General features: G+C 29.9%; 1 protein-coding gene across 1 annotated transcript in view; it reads left to right on the top strand.

The window, feature by feature from the left end:
* The window catches only part of LOC139510104 (molybdenum cofactor sulfurase-like), a 30,580-nt gene extending 10,087 nt beyond the window's left edge, over positions 1–20,493 (top strand). The window contains exons 4-15 of the mRNA XM_071296361.1: positions 768–891; positions 8,033–8,109; positions 8,709–8,908; positions 9,290–9,406; positions 10,099–10,563; positions 14,017–14,179; positions 14,352–14,445; positions 16,173–16,303; positions 16,707–16,826; positions 17,533–17,642; positions 19,972–20,076; positions 20,410–20,493. Of these exons, the coding sequence (XP_071152462.1) occupies positions 768–891; positions 8,033–8,109; positions 8,709–8,908; positions 9,290–9,406; positions 10,099–10,563; positions 14,017–14,179; positions 14,352–14,445; positions 16,173–16,303; positions 16,707–16,826; positions 17,533–17,642; positions 19,972–20,076; positions 20,410–20,493 (1,790 nt within the window). The remainder of the gene's footprint in view (positions 1–767; positions 892–8,032; positions 8,110–8,708; positions 8,909–9,289; positions 9,407–10,098; positions 10,564–14,016; positions 14,180–14,351; positions 14,446–16,172; positions 16,304–16,706; positions 16,827–17,532; positions 17,643–19,971; positions 20,077–20,409) is intronic.
* Positions 20,494–21,273: the final 780 nt, after the last annotated feature.

Genomic DNA, 21,273 nt, shown 5'->3' with positions numbered 1-21,273 from the left:
ACTTGCAAAGACCCAACATTTCTTGTCTGCCTTTTCTAACATTCATATCAAAGTTTTATTCAGTAATGTCTGATTAGTTAGGAAATTAGTCCAATCAACTGTAATGAGAGGAGTTGTGCCCCTTGGATATGTTAATTATATGGAAAATTGCATAAGAAGTGCTCTCAAGTTATATTTCTAAAGGATTTTTAGGAAACTTGATATCAAATGATTATGTAAGATTTCTGGAAGAGTTCAAATTTTGGGGCAGATCAATTATTTCCATGGCAGTCAAAAACTGAAATGTTAATATTACGGAAATTACATTGTAATCACTCTTACTTTAAAAAAAATAAGGCATGTGTATGATCGCTATGAGGCCTATCCACTTAAGACCAAATGAAATTTCTGTAAGCAACTTTAGGTCAATATAGGCCATGAAAAATTGGCCAAACCCATACTGTAGTGTATAGTTAGCTATAAAAGACCAAAACATGATAAAGTATCAAATAATCAAATAAGAAAAAAACAATGGCCTAATTTATAATAATACAAAAACAAAATTTGTAGACAGCAACCAATGATGGTCACTGAATTACAATCATCTGACTTTGGACAGCTGGCTAATACATAATGTGGCGAGATTCACTTAGATTTTTATGAAATTCATGTGTCCAAACTATTTTTATAGCAGTTATTCCCCTTGGAAATGTATATTTGAATGCTGTTTATTTATTTTATCTTATTTTGATTTTATTTGACATCAAAAATATGTTTTGATTATTCAGGAGCTTTACTTGTGAAAAATGAGTCTGCAGATGTTCTGAAGAAAACATACTTTGGTGGTGGTACTGTTGGAGTTAGCTCCCCTACTGAATGTACCCATATCAACCGCTCCAGTTTATCTGACAGGTTAGTTATATGTGAATGAGCTTTGAAGTTATTCCTTACTGCAAGTTTCCATATGAACATGAACAATTATACTATGTGGATCTTATCATCACAAGATCACTTGATTGTTCCTCATGAAAAATTAAAAAAATAAACTGAAACTATATCTTATCAACCTTAACTTCACCTGAAAAATCTAAGAAAGTTAACTCAAATTTGCGAAATTTTTTTTGTCCCCGTTACACCAACATTGGTATCTTTACTATAAAAGAACATGAAATAGACAGACTGTGTTGTATTTACGGATGTTCCTGTAAAATATTAACCTGGTTTCTTACTAAACAGTCTATGGAACAATCTTTGGTGATATACAAGATGTGGGTTTTATTTAGTTTTGCTGATCAACATTGGACCTATTTATAACACTTTGAAATAATAAATTGTTATCAGCCATCATATCTGATGGTGAAACTAAATTTCTAGTACATAGTCATGTAATTAGTAGTAGTAGATTAAATTTAGATTTCATTTGACTTATAAGGATCAATTGAAGAACAAAAGATACTGCTGACAATACACAATAAGATCATACTGCCAAATAAACCACTTAATTTGACATTACAGAATACGACATTCTTCTTCTTTCATATTATACTCTTTGTGGAGTCTAAAAATGTCATTATTCAGTTACATTTCATTTTAAAATTACATCATCCAAATGTTCAGGTCATTGTCTTTCATAAAATTATTTTATTCATTTATCAGGTTGGAAAAGTTGCTATTAACTCCTCTGTTCCATCAAACTAAACAATCTCAGGTGTTTGTCTGCTTTAGATAATCTTTTTTACAGCTTAATTGGCAATTTCCACGGAAAAATAAGTTAACAATTAATTATTGATTTTTTTCAAAATGCACAAACAAAACTGTTGAACCAGATAATTGAAGTTGTTTGTCGCAGAGAATATGATGCTCAGTTTCCTCTTGTTACCATTTCATTTCTTCTCTACGGGATATGAAATGTCTTTGATGAAAACTGCTTCTATGGTTTAATTTGGAGACGTTAATGAGTGATGGCTCTTACATTCTAAAACAGATCACCTTCCGAAGCTTTGTAAGGGGAGATAATTCATCTGTTATCATTGATAACTATATGTCAATCACAATGGGAATATCATATTATATTTTTAGAAATTTCATTATTGTTAGAAGCATGATGCAAATTGAAAGAAATGTATTCATAATGAAACTATAATAGAGGAACCGATCGAGATCAAAACCAGCAAGACAGCGTTGATAAAATGTTTTTTAGTCTCCTGTCGTTTCTCAATCAGTTGCCGTGATATTGAATGCATAGAATCCCAGGCCTGTAAACAAATTAATGTTAGATTCTCATTTATTTTGTAATTTAGAAATGACAGATGACTAAAAGCCGTAGAATTGGATTTTCCAGAAGGTTGTTACTTTATTTGGGACATGATGATAACAATTAAGTTTGCATGGTCTTATTTGATATGGGTTAACTGTATGTGTAATATTTTAAATTTGCCTATATATATTATTCATATGTTTTCATATTTGAACTTTAACCTTTACTTTTTATCACTTCTTCTTTGAAACTATAAAAGATAGATACATGCATAAAAGAACTTGTGTAAAATGTTTTGTTTCTAAATAGAAATGCATAAAAAGATATCTTTAACAAAGATCAATTGTTTTGTTTGTTAAGCACTTACAGAAAAAAAAAAAAAAAAATTATGAATGAAATAAAGAAATGTATGCATTTTTTTTTAAACATTCTGGATTTTATTCATAAATGTTTGAATTTCTCACTAAGTGCTATGAAACTATAAATGAAGGTCTTTTTCTTTGTATTGATGATTGAGATAACTTTATCAAAGATTAATCATTTTGAACTGATTCAGTGGTATATTTGGTGACATTTGACCCCATTTAACGCTATGGGAAATCACTTGCACATCCTTTCTAAAATTCCTAGACCAATCGGACCCTTTAAGATGTCAGGAATAATATTGAAAGTCCTTTGTATGATTTTATTATTTCATTTAAATAAAAGGCAATTCTTGATTCTTATTTAACCCTTTAAAGACCAGATCTTCCCAGTATATAGAGGTAGGGTGATAGTGTGCGTTGCTACCAAGATTCTCATTTGGAACCAATGATAGCCATAATGCATTATAGATTTCTGTTGTTCCATTTGGGAAATCACATTTTTATATTCTTCTATGAAATTACAACACTAATAACCAACTAGACAAAATTGTCGGGAATAATGATTATTTTTCAATTTTTTGATTCAGTTCAGGTGAGAAAAACGCAAACAATTTATCACTACAAATGATTGGTCGACATTCAGATTTAAAATGTGACAGTTATCATACTGGTACATGGGGTTGTTAAGGAAGCTGTATTTGTTCAAACTAAAGATTCGTACAAGAAAAATAAGTTTAAGTTTGTAATATATTTTGTGAAAAGAACTACTGAACCAGCTTTGTAGTGTTGTTAAACTTAAGGACATTGATATTAGTTAGATTGTTAGTTAAACTAAATTAGCTTGCACTGAGTTTTGACATTAAGGCAGTTGCACTTTAGTATCAGAAAACACTTTTTAGCAGGAAATAACATTTTGGAAAATTTAGGGGCGAACAATTTGTTTTGTTAAGGTTTTTTTTAAATCTGCAAATTCAGAAATTATTGCGATGTTTTTATTATTGCAAAAAAATGCAACAGTATCAGATTTGCAATGATGAAAACTTGCATTTATAGATTCAATAGTGATATTCCTTCATAAAATTTTTGCTATAGCATATTAATTAGATATCGTGTTTTTTCCATTATACCAAGATTCGCAGTAGTAAATGCATGCATTTAAGTTTCTGAAGTAATATATTTAATTTTATTTATATGATAGTATGTTCAGCACTCCTTTTTAAGTTTCTTGTGTAGACAAGTACTAGTTAAAATAAATAAGACTATTTCCAGTCTCTATGAGTCCTGAGGATAGCTTCTTATATCTATCAATGTATAGCAGAAGCATGGTAAATTCAGTTAACTTGTGAAGTATTGATTTTTGTCACTATTTTCTCATGAAAATCTAATTAAACTATTTTCAGCTGACTAATATTTGCTGATTAAATTTTTTCTGCTTCTCTAAGAATGACTTGCCTAGTAGGTATCTATATATCTATTTACTTTGTAATGAATTAATCATTGATTCTTAATACAATTATTGAGCTTCTGAAAGCCCAAGTAGATGAAGCAGACATGTTATAGATAATTGAAAATGCTTTTAATTTGGGGAACAAAAAAAATAGGAGTACAGTGTTAGGAGTTCATGTGATTTAGGATTTCACAAGCAATATTTCCTGTACTCTTAGAAATTTGCACCAGACTTGCTAAAAATCTGCGACAGGAACTGAAAGCATGATTATTACTTAGGTCCCATACTTTCCTAGTTAACTTTCATATAAGCCAAATTAATTTGAACAAGTATGATTTTGTAATAGGGTTTTAAATTGAATTATTGCATATTTTAAGGTATCCTATTTTTCTTTGAGTAAAGATTGCATTAATGGCAATCAAAACCCTTTTGTAACTTTCCAGACATCATCTATCTTTAAGAACACTATGAACGGTGCAGAAAGGTAAATATTCTTTAGGTCCATGGACAAGAAATTAATCATAATATACTAGAGTATATTTAAAATTTCCAAGTAAGGAATGATGTGTATACTGTAGAAACATTTATTTTCGTGGGGTTAAAATTTCGAGGTTTTGACTCTAAATAATGTTTCATGGGGATTTAATTTTGTGGTTTCCGTTGAATGGAAGTGATATTATATGTAGGTTAAATTTTCGTGGGGGTTTTAATTTCGTGGATATATTCTTTCCATGAAATAAACGAAATTAAATCCCCCACGAAAATTTCTGCTTTTACAGTATATATATAATCATTATACTCCCAAGAATTTTATTTTAATTATATTAGATATATTGTTCAAGATAAATTTATATAAATCTCTCTGTTCTAAAAATAGGATCAACTATAAATTGTAGTCATGGACAAAGGGAAATAACTCAATTCAAATATTTCCTAAATGATTTGGAATCATTATTCACCAAATATATGGATAAAAAAAAGATTTTTTATTTATTTACAATTAATATGTAAAGGTCTCATTGTTTGATCAGTTTCTGTAAAAGATATGTCAGAAAATTAATGAGAAAAATCATGTTTCCCCCTATGTAAATGGATAGTATAATGATTCTCTATTTGAAATTTCATCTAGTCAACACTGGAAAATGAACCCTTGTTCAAAGACAGTGGTTTAATTCTGACTGAGCTTATCTAGTTATGGCTACCCAAGTATGTACTACAGAAAAACAATCCAATTACAAATATATCCAGTTCCTGTCAGGGTGCTGAAAACTTATTTTGTTTAACAATAACATACTGTAATATTAAGCATTTTGATTCATGTAAAGTATCTTATTTTCTCTCATTGCAGATTAATTCCTTTTTCATAATTTTGTAAAAAAATAATTATATACTATTGTTAGGTTTACTTTTTTATGGCACTTCTATATCGTAGAATTTTATAATGAGATCCAATATGTCTTTGTCCATTCAAAATTTTTCTATTGTGATAGCATGACAACACAGATAAACTCATTGGAAGACAATAATATCTTGTATAGTTTATGCACATATCTTGAAATAACACTTCCTTCTTTACAATGAGGCATTTCTCTATTAAGGAGAGTTAAATTTCTACTATAGATATGTTTCTATATGAAGTCATTTGGGTTATTTCCCTTGGCTGCCATTTTGAAGAGGTAAATAATTTATTTTCTTATTTGACCATGCTGTACATACTAGCGATGAATAGAATTGTTCCAAAAAGTCTAGCAGTCAGAAAAATAAATTTGAGTGATTTACTAAGGAATAATTCTTATATGATTTGCATATTAGTGAATACATTGATATGATTGGTCGAGAGAACTTCTGGTAGTTGATCTTGACGTTGGTTATTTTTCGATAGACGGCATTACTGAACTTCTTTTTCGTAACCAATGTAAACAAAATGGGGGCGATAATATCACCGACGTTAACAAAATGTATTCTCACTGCACGTTAATCGTTAAATAAAATAATATTCAAAAACATTCGTGTGAATGATAATAAGAGTTTTTGCAGTTATAACTTTTTATCAGATAGCAAATTTCATTGAGTACATATTTTTGCTTTAACCAACAAATATATTCATGCGCCAGGCCTATCCAATGAAATAGATATACAATTTACGTGTGCTATTAATAGAGGTAACGAGTATTGAAAATATATACTCCTTATCTCCAATTTTAAAGAATTCGCCTTTTTAAAGGAATTTATTGGTGTAAAAACTGGACCAAGTCACTCACACATATCATAAGGATTTTTATTTGTCTGTGAGTGAATTGGTCGAGTGTAATCCTATAATAATTTGTGCTCTTAGACCTTAGGAATCAAAGGGAGATAACTAACTATTATTGTGTCAATCAAACCTATTCATTGGAGGATGGTTGCTGTTTGTTGTTAGAACAATTTCTTGTATAAACTGTAAGAATTGGATGCTTGTGGTCAGCTATAATTTTACTTCAGATTTACATTAATATTTTGGATGGTAACAATTAGTTGTAAAACTGATGACTACTTTCCAAACCTTTAGATAAACATTTAACTCAGTACATCTGCCAAAAATTATTATTTTGGTTTTCTCATTTAAATTTGAAAAATCAAACCATACAACTGTAATCACTATTTAACTGTTAGAAGCTTGCATATTATAATAAGAAATACTGATGAGAAGTACAGAAGCCGATTTTAGCTGACGCAAATGTTCTTTTTTTATTTTTGAAAATTAATGGATAGAATTTAATTTAGATCAATAGTATTCAAAACCATGGAAATCTTTTGAATGCAGAAAAATTCAAACCTAATAGCTTCTCTATTATTAAAGATTAATTGCTAATTACGTAAACATCAAGTAAAAATACTTGATCCTCTTATATTTAATACTGCTTTTATACAGCGAATGACGTAAGGTAATTGAATTTCAAAAGGAAAATAGGGAAGTTTAAACAACAGCGTTTTTCTATAATTGTAATTTCTGAGATTATGTTGTTTTTCCATGCTAGGATATAAAAGTATATCCTGAAATTAACTCCCCTACGTAATTGGCTTTCTTTAGTTGACTTTGATGGATTTAATTTGAATCGGCTGATAAATAACACAACCTAAACATGCTATTAAAGGCTTGATTTCATTTTAACTTTCAAGTCGTCATGACAATTTTCAAAACAGAATAAAAGTGCATCAATGAAAAACTAATTAAAAAAATCTTTTATCGGTCATGGAAAATGGGTGATAACAAATTTTATTGTTTTTATTAAGATTTTCAGAAAACTGTCATTACACAATTACATAAATTGATTGTATCATTTTGTTTTATAGATATACAAATTATTTTATCATATTTTGGAAGAATTTATCAATTTTTTTTGTTAGTGTAAATTATATTTAATGCATTCTAGATTTGTTTGGGAAAAACATTAGCCTAAGAAATTGTTAATCTATCAGCAATATGTTCAGATGCTTTGGGAGGGAAATAATTGCTTGAGTCATACATATAAAGTAATTAGAAGTTTAATTGTAAACTTATTTTGCTGTGTGTTGTGAGCACACACCCAAAATTAGGCTTGCTATCTGTATATTTTGCACTTTGAAAATAAAGTTGATTTAGAAACCTCACCTCTTATGGAGAGATTCTTAATATTCATAAATGATTTGTTATGTTTACCTATTGGTTCACAGATTTTTTTTTATAGCTTTGTACTTTTACCAGTATAAATACAATTAGATATCAATTAAACAAATCAAGGGGTTGGAGGGTAGGGGTGGATATAAACTTTGTGATTCCAATACTAGTTTAAGATTTTTTTATGAAACATCATAGTAAAAGTAGAACTATTTTAGGTGTTTATGGAGTTTCTGTGGAAAATTGAGTTGTCTATTTTACACTACAGCATCCTTTAGATTATATCTATTAAGATTAATACAGCATATTAATTGTATTGTAATTGAAACATTTTGAATATTTTTCAGGTTTGAAGATGGCACAGTACCATTTTTAGATATAATAGCATTAAGACATGGTTTGGATTCTCTTAAGAATCTTGGAGGTAAATGAAACACAGTGTCTACCTTAAAAAAACAAGTGATACATGTTGTCAATGTTCTTGATACATGTTTGTGGAATAACCAGTATCAAAAAATTAACAGACAAAATATTACCTCCCATAAAACACTGTGATACGGAAGCTATTCAATATTTTGCATGTTCTTCATGAGGACACTACTGATTATAGATTCACAGGAAAAGGTTATGAAAAATAGTTATTATGAAAAAAAATGTTTTTGTGATAATATCCCTTTGATATCTCGAGCACGTCATCAATGTCATCTTTTACAAAAAATTACAAAAATTTGACCGTTTTATATAAAATGTATTTGATATCAACAGTAGTCTTTCCCCAAAAAATGTTGATATCAACTTTTTGCTCTGAGAAAATATATATATATATAAAGTGCCTATAAAATCTACCTAACGATGTTAGAGTAGATTTGATTCATAAGAATCGTAACTTCCTCCCCCGCCGTGGCTGGAACCTGTACTTTTTATGATAAGATCTTAAAATGAGTCGTCAGTATCAATTTATTTCAATTTTATCCAAAGCAAAAATACATGTATACATGCTTAAACTTTTGTTATTTATAATAGGTGGAATGAAGTCTATATCTAGACACACATTTATTGTGGCACAGTACTTTCATCATTATCTTCAGAGTCTTCACCATGGTAACAGTCAACAAGTAGCAGATATTTATTGCCATGGAGATTTTTCTGACCCATCAAAGCAAGGACCAATTGTGAACTTTAATCTTAAAAGACCAGATGGAAGTTATATTGGATTTGCTGAGGTATTGAATGTTGCAGAAAATATCAAATTAAATTATTTGTAATTCGCAATAAACTCATACCCCATGTAAAGATAAAAGCAAGCAAGGCTAGGGATAACTGAAGTGATGACAACAATTTACCTATATGAAAACTCGAGGATGAAGAAAAGTTTAACCATAAAAAATATCTCATGAATAATAACATAGCAGGAAAATAATTACAAGCATACACCACTTAGAATATTGACACATATTTTACCACATCAAAAAATATTTCTTTGTCAAACTGCCCACCACTTGAAACAAATTGAAAAATTATTAGTTTTGATTTCATGATGATTATTTTCATTTATCAGTCTTCTCAAAAACATATTGTTATTGTACATGAATCTTAATTTGTAGGTAGATAAAATGGCCCATTTATATAATATTCACTTGAGGACTGGTTGTTTCTGTAATATAGGAGCCTGTCAGAAATACTTACAACTAACTGCAGAACAAATCAAAGATAACTTTGAGGTACAGTATTTCAATAGAAACTTTTAATATAAAAAAGAAGATGTGGTATAATTGCTGATGAGACAACTTTCAACAAAAGATCAAATGACACAGAAATTAACAACTATAGATCACTGTACTTCAACAATATGCAAAGCCCATATGCATAGCCAGCTATAAAAAGCCCTGAAATCACACATGTAAAACAATTCAAACGAGAAAACTAACAGACTTCTATTTGAAAATAATAATATGATTCACCACTTATTGATATAGCATTATTAGATTGTGGTTTGTATTCTGCATTGACCTTGTCTGACCATTTCTCTGTTAGTCCACCCTTCTGTCAGTGCATCAGTAACTTTGGTGACATATTTCTCAGGTTCTGTGATAAGAAAATTTTTGATATTTGGTCAAAAATATTGTAGGTAGATAGAACTAAGTTGAGTCATGTGAGCCATTTTCTGATCACCATGGCAGAATACCAGGATTAAAATTATGTATGCTAGATGGGCGTTTCATCTATAAAATACTAAATAGAGGTGCTCAAATCAAAAAAGTTAAAAAGGATAAATAAAATTATGAAGTTGAAAAGCATTGAGAACCCAAAATACCAATGGTTTTGCCAAATATTGCTTAGGGAATCATGAAATAGATGAGACTAATCATAGGAACTTCTAAATAATCAAATTTGATTAATCTTTTTTCTACAGGCAGGTCATGTGTGTGGTGATGACAGAGATCTGATAAATGGTAAACCAACAGGATCTATCCGCATATCATTCGGTTATATGTCCACCATTGAAGATGCTCAGCATTGTCTTACATTTATATGTGACTGTTTTATGGAAAATAAAAACAAACCAAATTTTGCTCAAGATGTTCAGTCCAAACAATATAAATGTGTTGTGAATAAAACTTTACATTCTGTGATAACTGAGAAACAGTCAGATGTGTCTGATTTTTATTTGTCATCTAGTGTGCAATCTGTGATATCCAATGAAAAACAAGATAATGAACAATATGATCTTACCTTATGCTCAAACAAAGCTTCTGATCAAAAGACAGATTCTCATTGCACAAAAGACTTGCAGTTAGTTCTGAAGGCATCTTCTCCACCCAATCATATTGTAACAAATATTTGCCTCTATCCTGTTAAATCATGTGGTGCTTTTGAGGTAAGGTATATTTTGTCTTTATGCAAACCTTATGCTACAAAAACATTTCTTAATGGACAATTTAATATTTTTTTTGCATAATTGTTTAAATTTTAAATACGTTTCAGACCATTTCCAACTAATTATTATTAAAGTTAAGTCTTGGACATAACTCACAATCTGAGTTTAATCAATGCATGTGAAAATAATTTTTTTCCCGTCCAATTCATATTGTAATGCTAGGCAGTCATCTGTTTATTTCAAATGACTTTTTACTTTCTGATCAAAATTTTTACTATATGCTTCTTCTGAATGATAATAAGCAATTTTAAAGATATTTTCTTGTTTTGGTTGGATAAATTATTTTAAAAATTGACAAAACTGTCTGGTTAATAAACTAGCAAAGCTTTAAAATATTTCATCATATACTGATTTGTAAAGAATCATAGGTCAAATGACTTCATTTGGTTACTGTGATTGACCAAATAATCTGCATATATTCTATTGACATGTATGGTCTTCATCTTTGTGTCTGGTGTTCTATGATACATGTATAATAAGGTGTTTTATTTTTGCATTACAAATGTTATCAAGAAAAAAAAAGAAAAAAAAAATTAAACTGCTTAGAAAATTTTCCTGTTACAGTGAGTTGCTTATAGGTGTTACTGTAAAAGTTTACCTATAGCTCAACCTGTTTTTAAAATTGACAATACAATAGGGACATTTAAATTGACCAGTTGGTATTGTTAGATTTAAATCTACCTTGATGCTACCTGTAAAAAAATTTATTCACCTAACCCAAAGTTTCAGCATGCTTTTTTCCTGAACTTTTTCTTACCTAGGATTATTCTATTGAGAGATTTTGTATTTTACTGTCATTCAAAATATTAGGAGTGATCAAGCCAAACAAGAATGACTATATCATATATGTTATTTTCTTGCAGTTTATTTAAAATTGCATGGCCTAAAATGCACTACATTTCATCTTAATGTTTGCATAGCCACTACTAGCAGTGTTTAATACCCTAAATAATCCAGTCGTAATATTTCACTCACTTTATGAAACATCAAAATCATATTTGAATAAACAATTTCATTTATTTTTTTACACTAATATTTGACATCTCATCCAGAATTCCAAAGTTTTTAAATAATTCCCAATTTTATTCATTTTTCACTACTTCACTAGATTTTTTTCTAAATCCATAGTATAAATTCTGATTAACTTCCCATGATATACATCCTAATTTAACAGGTGCAGAATCTATACATAATTCAGAATCTTGTAATTTTTTTTTATCATTTCCATTACTATATTCCAAATAGTTATCCTCACTTTACAAATATTTTGTAATATTTTATTTATATTTTTACTATACATCACTTGATTTTTCTATATCCACAGTAAACATTTTATTTCATTTCCTATTATAAATTTCCAAATCAAACAATATTTGATCCAGAATTTTATAATGACTATTTCCAACTTCACATTCACTTAAAACATTTCCTCACGTTAGGAATATTTTAGAATATTTTACTTTCATTTTTCACTTTATCACTAGATTAGACTATATCCACTGCATTAATTCAACATTTTATTTCATTTCCAAGATCCCATTTAAGGTAGCACAATACAAAGATTTTTCATCCCCAACCAGACATCTTTAAACTGATGTAATTCCACTCATCTTTCTTTAAATTTTATAAATGAGGTACCAAAAGAAAGAAGAAGGATTAATCTTCCAAATTGTGATAATTTCATTATGACATAATTATTACATAATTAATTGTTATGTAATTAGTTGCCATATTGTGATGTCCATACTTGAATGAATTTAGCTTCTTTGTTATTCATAGCATCCCAAAATATTTTATAGATTCTTGCACAACACAGTTTGACCTCCAAAACTGTGTCTCAGATTTTTCTTATTGTATTTCATTCTCTCATAAATATACAATGAAATTTGCAACAATAATTCATAAGTGATCACTAAATTCAATTGGGTATAAATTTTGTTCTATTGATGTTTTTGGAAATCTGAGACACAGTTTTGGAGGTCAAGCTGTGTTGTACCAGAATCTATTAAATATTTTGGGATTGTATGAAGAACAAAGATGCTAAATTCATTCAAGTGTGGACATCACAATATAGCAACTTATTACATAATAATTAATTATGTAATAATTATGTCATAATGAAATTATCACAATTTGAAAGATGAATCTTTCTTCTTTCTTTTGGTACCTCATTTATAATATATAAAGCAGGAATAAATGAATTACATCAGTTTAAAGTTGTCCGATTGGGAGTGAGCAAATCTTTGTATTGTGCTACCTTAAATGGTAAATCATCTTAAGTTTGTAATAGATCCCAAATTAATAATGAATGTTTTTAAAATCACATTTAAAGCCACAGAAACATGTTGGATGAACTCACACTATATCTCCTACTTGAATTCCAGTTTTGAAATTTTTTAATCTTTAACATAACTAAATCCCATCGTATGAAAATTTGAATTTCCTTGAGCGAACACAGCATTTTATGCACAAAAGTCCCACTAATATTATAATAGATTTCAAAGAAAAAACACAGCAAGGTATACTCCAAAATTATTTTTGAATTTTACATGTACAACATCATATGTAAGCCCCACAAAACAGTTTGAATGAATTATTTCCTCCTTGATGTCCTTCATGACAATAAAATCTTGAAAAAAGCACATCACATTTTAAGAAGCAAAATTGCTATAAAAAATCTAAGAAGTGAATTCAAATACAATAAATCCAATATTGTATGCACAATGACACCAAAAGATTTCAAACATTGCAAATAATAATCCAAAATGAGAATCTTGAAGGGACATGTGAAGAAATGAACAACATATCCATCTGAAAATTTAAACTGTAAACACCTGAACAGCTATTTCTTGTTTCACTGGCAGCTGGACAATACTATATATAAGGGTTAGAATTTTAAAGAAGCATTTAGTGTGTAAAGACAGTTTAATTTTCAAACATAGTAATACATATTTAATTTAATCTTTTACTGATTTAGAATTTTAGATAAAAAATAGATAAATTATATATATCAGGGATTTAAAACAATGAAAACCAAAACTATTTTCTTCCCTATCAATTTTTTAATAGAATAATCCTAGGTAAGAAAAAGTTCAGGAAAAAAGCATGCTGAAACTTCGGGTTAGGTGAATAAATTTTTTTACAGGTAGCATCAAGGTAGATTTAAATCTAACAATACCAACTGGTCAATTTAAATGTCCCTATTGTATTGTCAATTTTAAAAACAGGTTGAGCTATAGGTAAACTTTTACAGTAACACCTATAAGCAACTCACTGTAACAGTATATCTTATATCTCCACAATAGCTTCATTCAGTTTGCAATTTATAATACATACATTTAAAAAAAATATTTTGAAAATGAAGAGTCATGTAATTGTGTATTTCACTTTTAGGTAAGAGATTGGGAGATTTGTGACACAGGACTAAAGTTTGACAGAGAATGGATGATCGTCTCAGAGAGTGGTGTTACTGTCAGTCAGAAAAGGGAACCCAAACTTTGTCTCATCAAACCACAAATTGATCTAGTCAGAAAATGTTTAATTTTTAGGTATCCAGGTAATAAATTGTTAATGACAAAAAATATGGTTTTTATTCACCTGTCAGATTCATGGCAAAATTTTACATATCATGCACTAACTCCCAATGATGGGAATCAGTTTACTTGAACTTCCGATTGTAGTTGGAATTAGTTGAAATATTGTGACTGATTTTGGTAATTTTACTTCAGATATGTGTTCAGTAACAGTACCTTTAGACAGCAGTGACCAAGGTCAAGGTCAGCAATCAATCTTACCATGTGTTGGGAAAGTGTGTGGAGACAGGTATGACATGGGGATTACACTAATACAATTATACCTCTTGATTCATAGCTGTCCAACAGTAAATTAGATCATTTGTATGAAAATGTACACAAAAAAGTACTGTTAATTCAGAAATTATTGTGTGAATTAATGATTGCAATTTTTGAAAATGGACAAAATTGTGAGACTGCTTATTGCCATTTCAGGAAATGTATGTATATATCAGAAACCATATTGCAGTTCACACTGTTGCATTATTTACCTAGTGGTATTATTGGAACTAATAAAACATGGCAATATTTTCTGAATTTACAGTAATTACAAATTCAACATACCAGTGGCTACATGAAAACAGTTGTTGAATTTAAAAAAATAAAATGGACCTTCTTTTACATTACGGGTTGCTGTATTTAAGAACTAAGTAAAGGTTTGTTCTACATAGGTTAGGTCATGTCAAGGGCTACCATAGCTAACGGTATTCTATGGGTTTTTATACGACCACAAAAATTCTTTGCGGTCCTATATTGGTATGACGTTGTCGTTGTCATCATCCGAAGACACATTGGTTTTCGCACTATAACTTTAGTTTAAGTTAATAGAAATCTATAAAATTTAAACACAAGGTTTATGACCACAAAAGGAAGGTTGAGATTAATTTTGGGAGTTTTGATCCCAACAGTTTAGGAATTAGGGGCCAAAAAAAAAGGCCTAAATAAGCATTTTTCTTGGTTTTCGCACCATAACCTTAGTACAAGTAAATAGAAATCTGTGAAAGTAGATTCTGAATTTTTGGTCCTGTTTTCAAATTGGTCTACATTAAGGTCCAAAGGGTCCAAAATTAAACTTAGTTTGATTTTAACAAAAATTGAATCCTTGGGGTTCTTTGATAAGCTGAATCTAAACACATATTAAGATTTTTGCTTATGGGGCCAGTTTTCAAGTTGGTCCAAATGGTGGTCCAAAATTAAACTTTGTTTGATATCAACAAAAATTGAATCCTTGGGGTTTTTTGATATGCTGAATCTATACATGTATTTAGATTTTTGATTATAGGCCCAGTTTTTAAGTTGGTCTAAATCGGGGTCCAAAATTAAACTTTGTTTGATTTCAACAAAAATTGAATACATGGGGTTCTTTGATATAGGCTGAATCTAACCGTATTCAGATTTTTGATATTTGGGCCCAGTTATCAAATTGGTCATTGAGGTCTAAAGGGTCCAAAATTGAACTTTATTTGATTGCATCAAAAATTGAATTCTTGGGGTTCTTTGATATGCTGAATCTAACCATGTATTTAGATATTGGATATTGGACCATAATAAGTAAATGTCCAATTTAAAATTTTTAAGTTTGTTTAAATTCTCAGACCACATTCATTCTGTGTCAGAAACTTATGTTGTGTCAACTATTTAATCACAATCAAAATTCAGAGCTGTATCAAGTATGAATGTTGTGCCCATTCTTGCCCCAACTGTTCAGGGTTCAAACTATGCGGTCATATAAAGCTGCGCCCTAAAAAGCATCTGGTTATCATTGTTGAAAGCTGTACAGTGGCTTATGATAACTTTTTGCTTATATCCACTTCATTTGTACTCTGGTAGATAGTTGTATCATTAGCAATCATATTAACACATCTAACTTTTATAACACTATATTTGTATGAGTTTGTCATTTGAGCATCAGTATTGAGTAGATAAGATTAATGTGTGTTGATGAGTTAATGATCTTGGTATTTGTTTTACAAACAGAGTAACTGGTGTAGATTGTGGAGATACAGTTGGAGAATGGATCAGTGAGGTGTTAAATAAACCAGGATGTAGGCTTATTCAGCAAGATAGAACAAGGTCAAGAAAATGTAAACTGGATAAAACAACTGATGGTAAAAATTTAAAATGATGGTTATTTGGTTATTTTAACTAATTTGTGGTGTTTTGTTTAGTTCCATTGATTTTAATATGTACATTTTCATAGGGTTTTTTCTGAATATATTTTATTAGTAACTTTTGGGGATTTTTTTTTATACCAATATTATATATGCTTTTTTGCTTAATAATTTTCTTTCTATATTTTGGCAAATTACTCATTCAGATTCGTTACAAGAGAATATAATCTTAAGATTTTTTGGCATAAGTTTCTGTACTTAGCAAATGTATGAATTCTTTTTTCTTTTAATTTCATGGGTACCAATTTTGTGTTTTGTTGGACTCTAGATCTTGTGTATGAGTGCATATACAATAGCTATGCCCTGTATGAATATTTAAATGTTTTTTCTTATCTTTCAGATACAGAAAATGTATCCAAACTTTCCTTAGCCAATGAGTCCCAATATTTACTGATATGTAGACAGAGTGTTGAAGATTTACAGCACAGAATACAACAGAACGAAGAGAATCCTAATTTTGGTATTTACCTAAACCTTACATTTTAAATTTGCCTCAACCAAATGTTATGACTTTTATACACAAAACACTCAAGTGTGAATTATGGTGGTGTCACTTTTAACGTTCTTGAGTATTTCCCTTTATATCGTTTAATGCAAGCTGGTGCATCACCTGTGTCCAATGGACACATTCCCAATTTTGGCTTTTTTATTTTCTCACTTTTGATTTAATTAGGATCAGTTCAAGTTTGTGCTTTGCTTTACAGGACTCGGGGTTATTAATATAAATAAGTGCCAATACTTATTGAGACTGATGTATAATAATTGACAGTTTTTCTCAATTTACTTTGCCAATTATACTTTTTAGTTCAAAAATGTCTACAACCATTTTTTGTAATGAATATGATCAACATCTTGCAAGGTATTACACATAACACATTGCTAGGGACCATCATGAAATTGCAGTTTGGTGTGAAGTATTTGTTGTGACTTTGTGTACAGCAATAAAAAAATTCCCTTGATTTTGTTTTGTCAAGTTGTTTTTGTTATATGAATCAATACACCATATTTTGTCTACTCCACAAAGTAGAAAAAAATATCATAAAACTGTATTATTTATGGTGCAAATTTAAATAAAAACTAGTAAATGCCTTTCACTAATCATGTCAACACTTTGAAATTAAGTTTTACAAGAAAACTCTAAAAAATGACTATATTTCCATTTACAGAACTGGAGAACCTGCTAAACAGATTCCGTGCTAATGTTGTTGTAGGTGGTGGCCTAGCTTTTGAAGAAGACGGTTGGGCAACAGTTAAGATTGGAAATAACAAATTCATGGTAATTTAATATTTAATCCATTGTGTTGTTACAAGTAATACGCTAAGAACTTGCATGATTGTATATATTAGCCTTTTATTTTATCAGAACTTGCTATACCTCAGCCTTACAGGTGATGAAATATAATGATATACACATGAAAAAAGATGTGTAAGGTATATGTAAATGAGACAGCAACCCAACAACTAAAATAACCAATACACATCATAAGAGTAACATACAGTTTTCAACAATAGTTATTTTTATGGTTTCCAGGTGATAGTAAAAATATCATATGATAAAATATTTCTTGATCTAAGCACAATGGTATTAACCATAAAATACAGGTCAAGTATATAAGTATGATATTCTTGGTTGGTAAATCCTTGTCACATAAAAAGTTATTGAACATTCAGTATTATAGTTCTTATTCTGCCTATATCTCCCAATTCTTCTCCTTGTAAAGTGGGAATTATACTTAGCATCACAAATACCTAAAGAAGTTTCAAAAGTTAGTTTGGCTTATAATTTGCAGAAATCAAGAATAACATTGAAACTAATCTACAGTTTACACAGAATGTTTTTATAGGACAATAAGGATTTTGACTCATTTCAATCTTTTTAAAAGGGGGCATTAAGTGTTACCCTTGTCCGTCTGTCTAAATATGAGAATTGAACGGGGGATTGTGTTAAGGAGACAACAATGCAACCAAAGAGCATAAAACAGATGAAAGCCACCGATGGGTCTTCACTCTTCAATACAGTGAGAAAATCCCAAACCCAGAGGCATATGTCCGTCTGTCAGAACTTCCCTAAGTTGGTTTTGTTCTCAAAATTTAGGTTGCCTCAATCAAATGTGATGAAACTTACACACAATGCTTATTTCCACAAAAAACAGATCAAGTTATAATTTTGGTGCTGTCACTTTGGCCATTTTAGAGTTATGCCCGTTTCAAATGGAAAAATTGCTCAATTTTTCGTTTCTGTTCTCTAACTTAAGTTAGCCTCAACCAAATGTTATGAAACTTATACACAATGCTTATAACCACACATTACAGATCATTTTCGAATTTAAGTGGTGTCCCTTTACTGTTCTAGAATTATGTCAAATGGAAAAATTATGTTCTCTGTTCACTTACTTAAGTCAGCCTCAACCAACTGTTATTAAACTTATACACAATATAAAAAAGAAGATGTGGTATGATTGCCAATGAGACGTACAAGAGACCAAATGACACAGAAACTATAGGTCACTGTACGGCCGTCAGCAATGAGCAAAGCTTATGTTGCATAGTCAACTATAAAAGGCCCCGAATTGACAAATGTAAAACAATTCAAACAAGAAAACTAAGGGCCTCATTTATGTACAAAAATGAACTAAAAACAAATACTTTTTACATCAAAATACAGATTGAGTTTGAATTTTGGTGGCATCACTTAAACAGTTCTAAAGTTATACACCCTTTACAAATGAAAAAAATTGCTGAATTTCTTACTTAAGTTTGCCTCACCAAATTTTATGAAACTTATACACAATACTTATTACCACAAAATTCAGATCAAGTTCAAAAATGGTAGTGTCCCTTTTACGGTTCTTGAGTTATATCCCTTTATAACTGTATATGATATGCAAGTGGGGCATCATCTGCTGTCCATGGACACATTCCCCTTTTATTTTAAAAAGATTTATGCAATAGAAACATACAGATTTTGGCCTCAAATTTCATGTTTATCTAATGAAAGATTTTGGACACTTTTTAAACACTAAAGTGTCTATTTCAATTGATTCAATTAGTTAATATGAAAGATTTTAACTGATTTAGTCATTAAAAACGCTCCAATTCAAGCTAAAATATGAAAAATCTACCAAATATTCAAAAAAACGTCACTTTTCAGATGGTTTTTGTTAAAAATGAAAGTGACCGCATCCGTGTTCATCCTCAACCTTTATATATGTTATTTATTATCATCAAATACAACTTACATTTCAATATTATGAATGAACACGAATGCGGCCACTTTTATTTCAGACGTAACTGTCTAAAATTTAACTAAAATGCAAAAATTGTGAAGAATTCAGTAATTTGGCATGACTTAATGATGCTAGTACTCGAAATTTGTGCATTGTATTGTCAAAAACAGCCCATATTTATGTAGCAGAAGCATTATAGCTAAAAGATTACATTTTCACAATTTTGTAAAACTGCTATTTTTTGGGGCCAAAAAAGGTTCTTACTGAACCTACTCCTTTGTTAAGTGTAGTCAATCTGTGCAAATTTAAAAAAAGAAAACTTTTATCAGTAATAAAAACAATATACTGTCCTTTATTTATTTATTTGTTTGTTTCCAGAGTCAGGGTGGTTGTACTAGATGTCAGATGGTATGTCTAGATCAGGACACAAGTGAACGAAGTAAGGAACCTCTAAAAACATTAGCAGCATGGAGGGGCAAGAAGGTAAGAAATTATTCTAAAATTTTACACTAATTTGAAATTTGAATGCATGCTTAGTAATGTCTTGAATACTTTTTTGTTATTATTTTATCAAATATATTTCATACTTTTAAATGATGTAATAATAATCGTCCAAAACTCTTAACTGTTGGATTATGAAGGCTTATTGACAATAAAATGTTGATGTTTGTGATGAGTAGAACTTCAGATAAATGTTTACCCTGTTAGAGATTTAAATTACACCTTTACCCACACAATCCATATAAATTAGTATCCAACAATTGATATTAAATCCACGATAAATATGTTTGACCATGGTTCTCTGTTTTTTTTCAGATTCCCTTTGGAATTCATCTAAGACATGATGATTCTGCTGTTGGGAAGAGAATACATGTTGGAGATCCACTCTTGGTTGAATAATAAATTTTATCTTACCTCCTATACATTTCCAGGAATACGATTGGTTAAAAGCGTCCGCGTGCAAACCGTGTATATTTGATATTAGGTTAGTAGGGAGGCGGGGCTTATCTCATACACGGTTAGTAGTGGAGTTACGTCCCTTTATATTCCTTATAAGGTAAGAAGGGGGCGGGTCTTATTTCATACACGGTTAGTAGTGGTGTTATGTCCCTTTATAAAAAACAAAACGGTACTGATAAAAAATCTTAAAAGTTTCAACAGACGAAGAAATTGATGATTAAGATTGAAATAAGTTCACAAAACACCTTTAAACCTTACAAGTCGTTATTGTTGGCATCTGTTTTTGTATGATCAATGGAAGTATTTTCTTAGTGCTAACAGTATTGAAGACTTGCTCATTTTGAGAATCACTAGTCTTAATTTCACACGTTAAGATAGTCGGTAAGATAAATTCGTTACATAGTGTGCTAGTGACGTAATACGGTATATATGGGGTCAGTAAATTCCATATGGGGATTCGAGCTTCGCTCTCACCCCATATGGAATTTACTGACCCCATATATACCGTATTAGGTCACTAGCACACTATGTAACTAATAATACTGATGATGAGATATGCGTGACAATAAGGATTCTATATGTTTATCATGTGATAACTAGAATTAGTCATTGTATCTTGACTACCAAATTGTGCCAAAATTGTTAATGATATATTTACATTGTTAATTATTTTTAAAAATCATGAAGAAAGTTAAATTATTTCAGGGAACTTTATTAATA

The sequence above is a fragment of the Mytilus edulis genome, chromosome 2 (assembly GCF_963676685.1).
Source record: "Mytilus edulis chromosome 2, xbMytEdul2.2, whole genome shotgun sequence".
NCBI classification, from domain to species: Eukaryota; Metazoa; Mollusca; class Bivalvia; order Mytilida; family Mytilidae; genus Mytilus; species Mytilus edulis.
The sequence above is the reverse complement of the archived record's forward strand: the minus strand, read 5'-3'. Positions and strand labels throughout refer to the sequence as shown.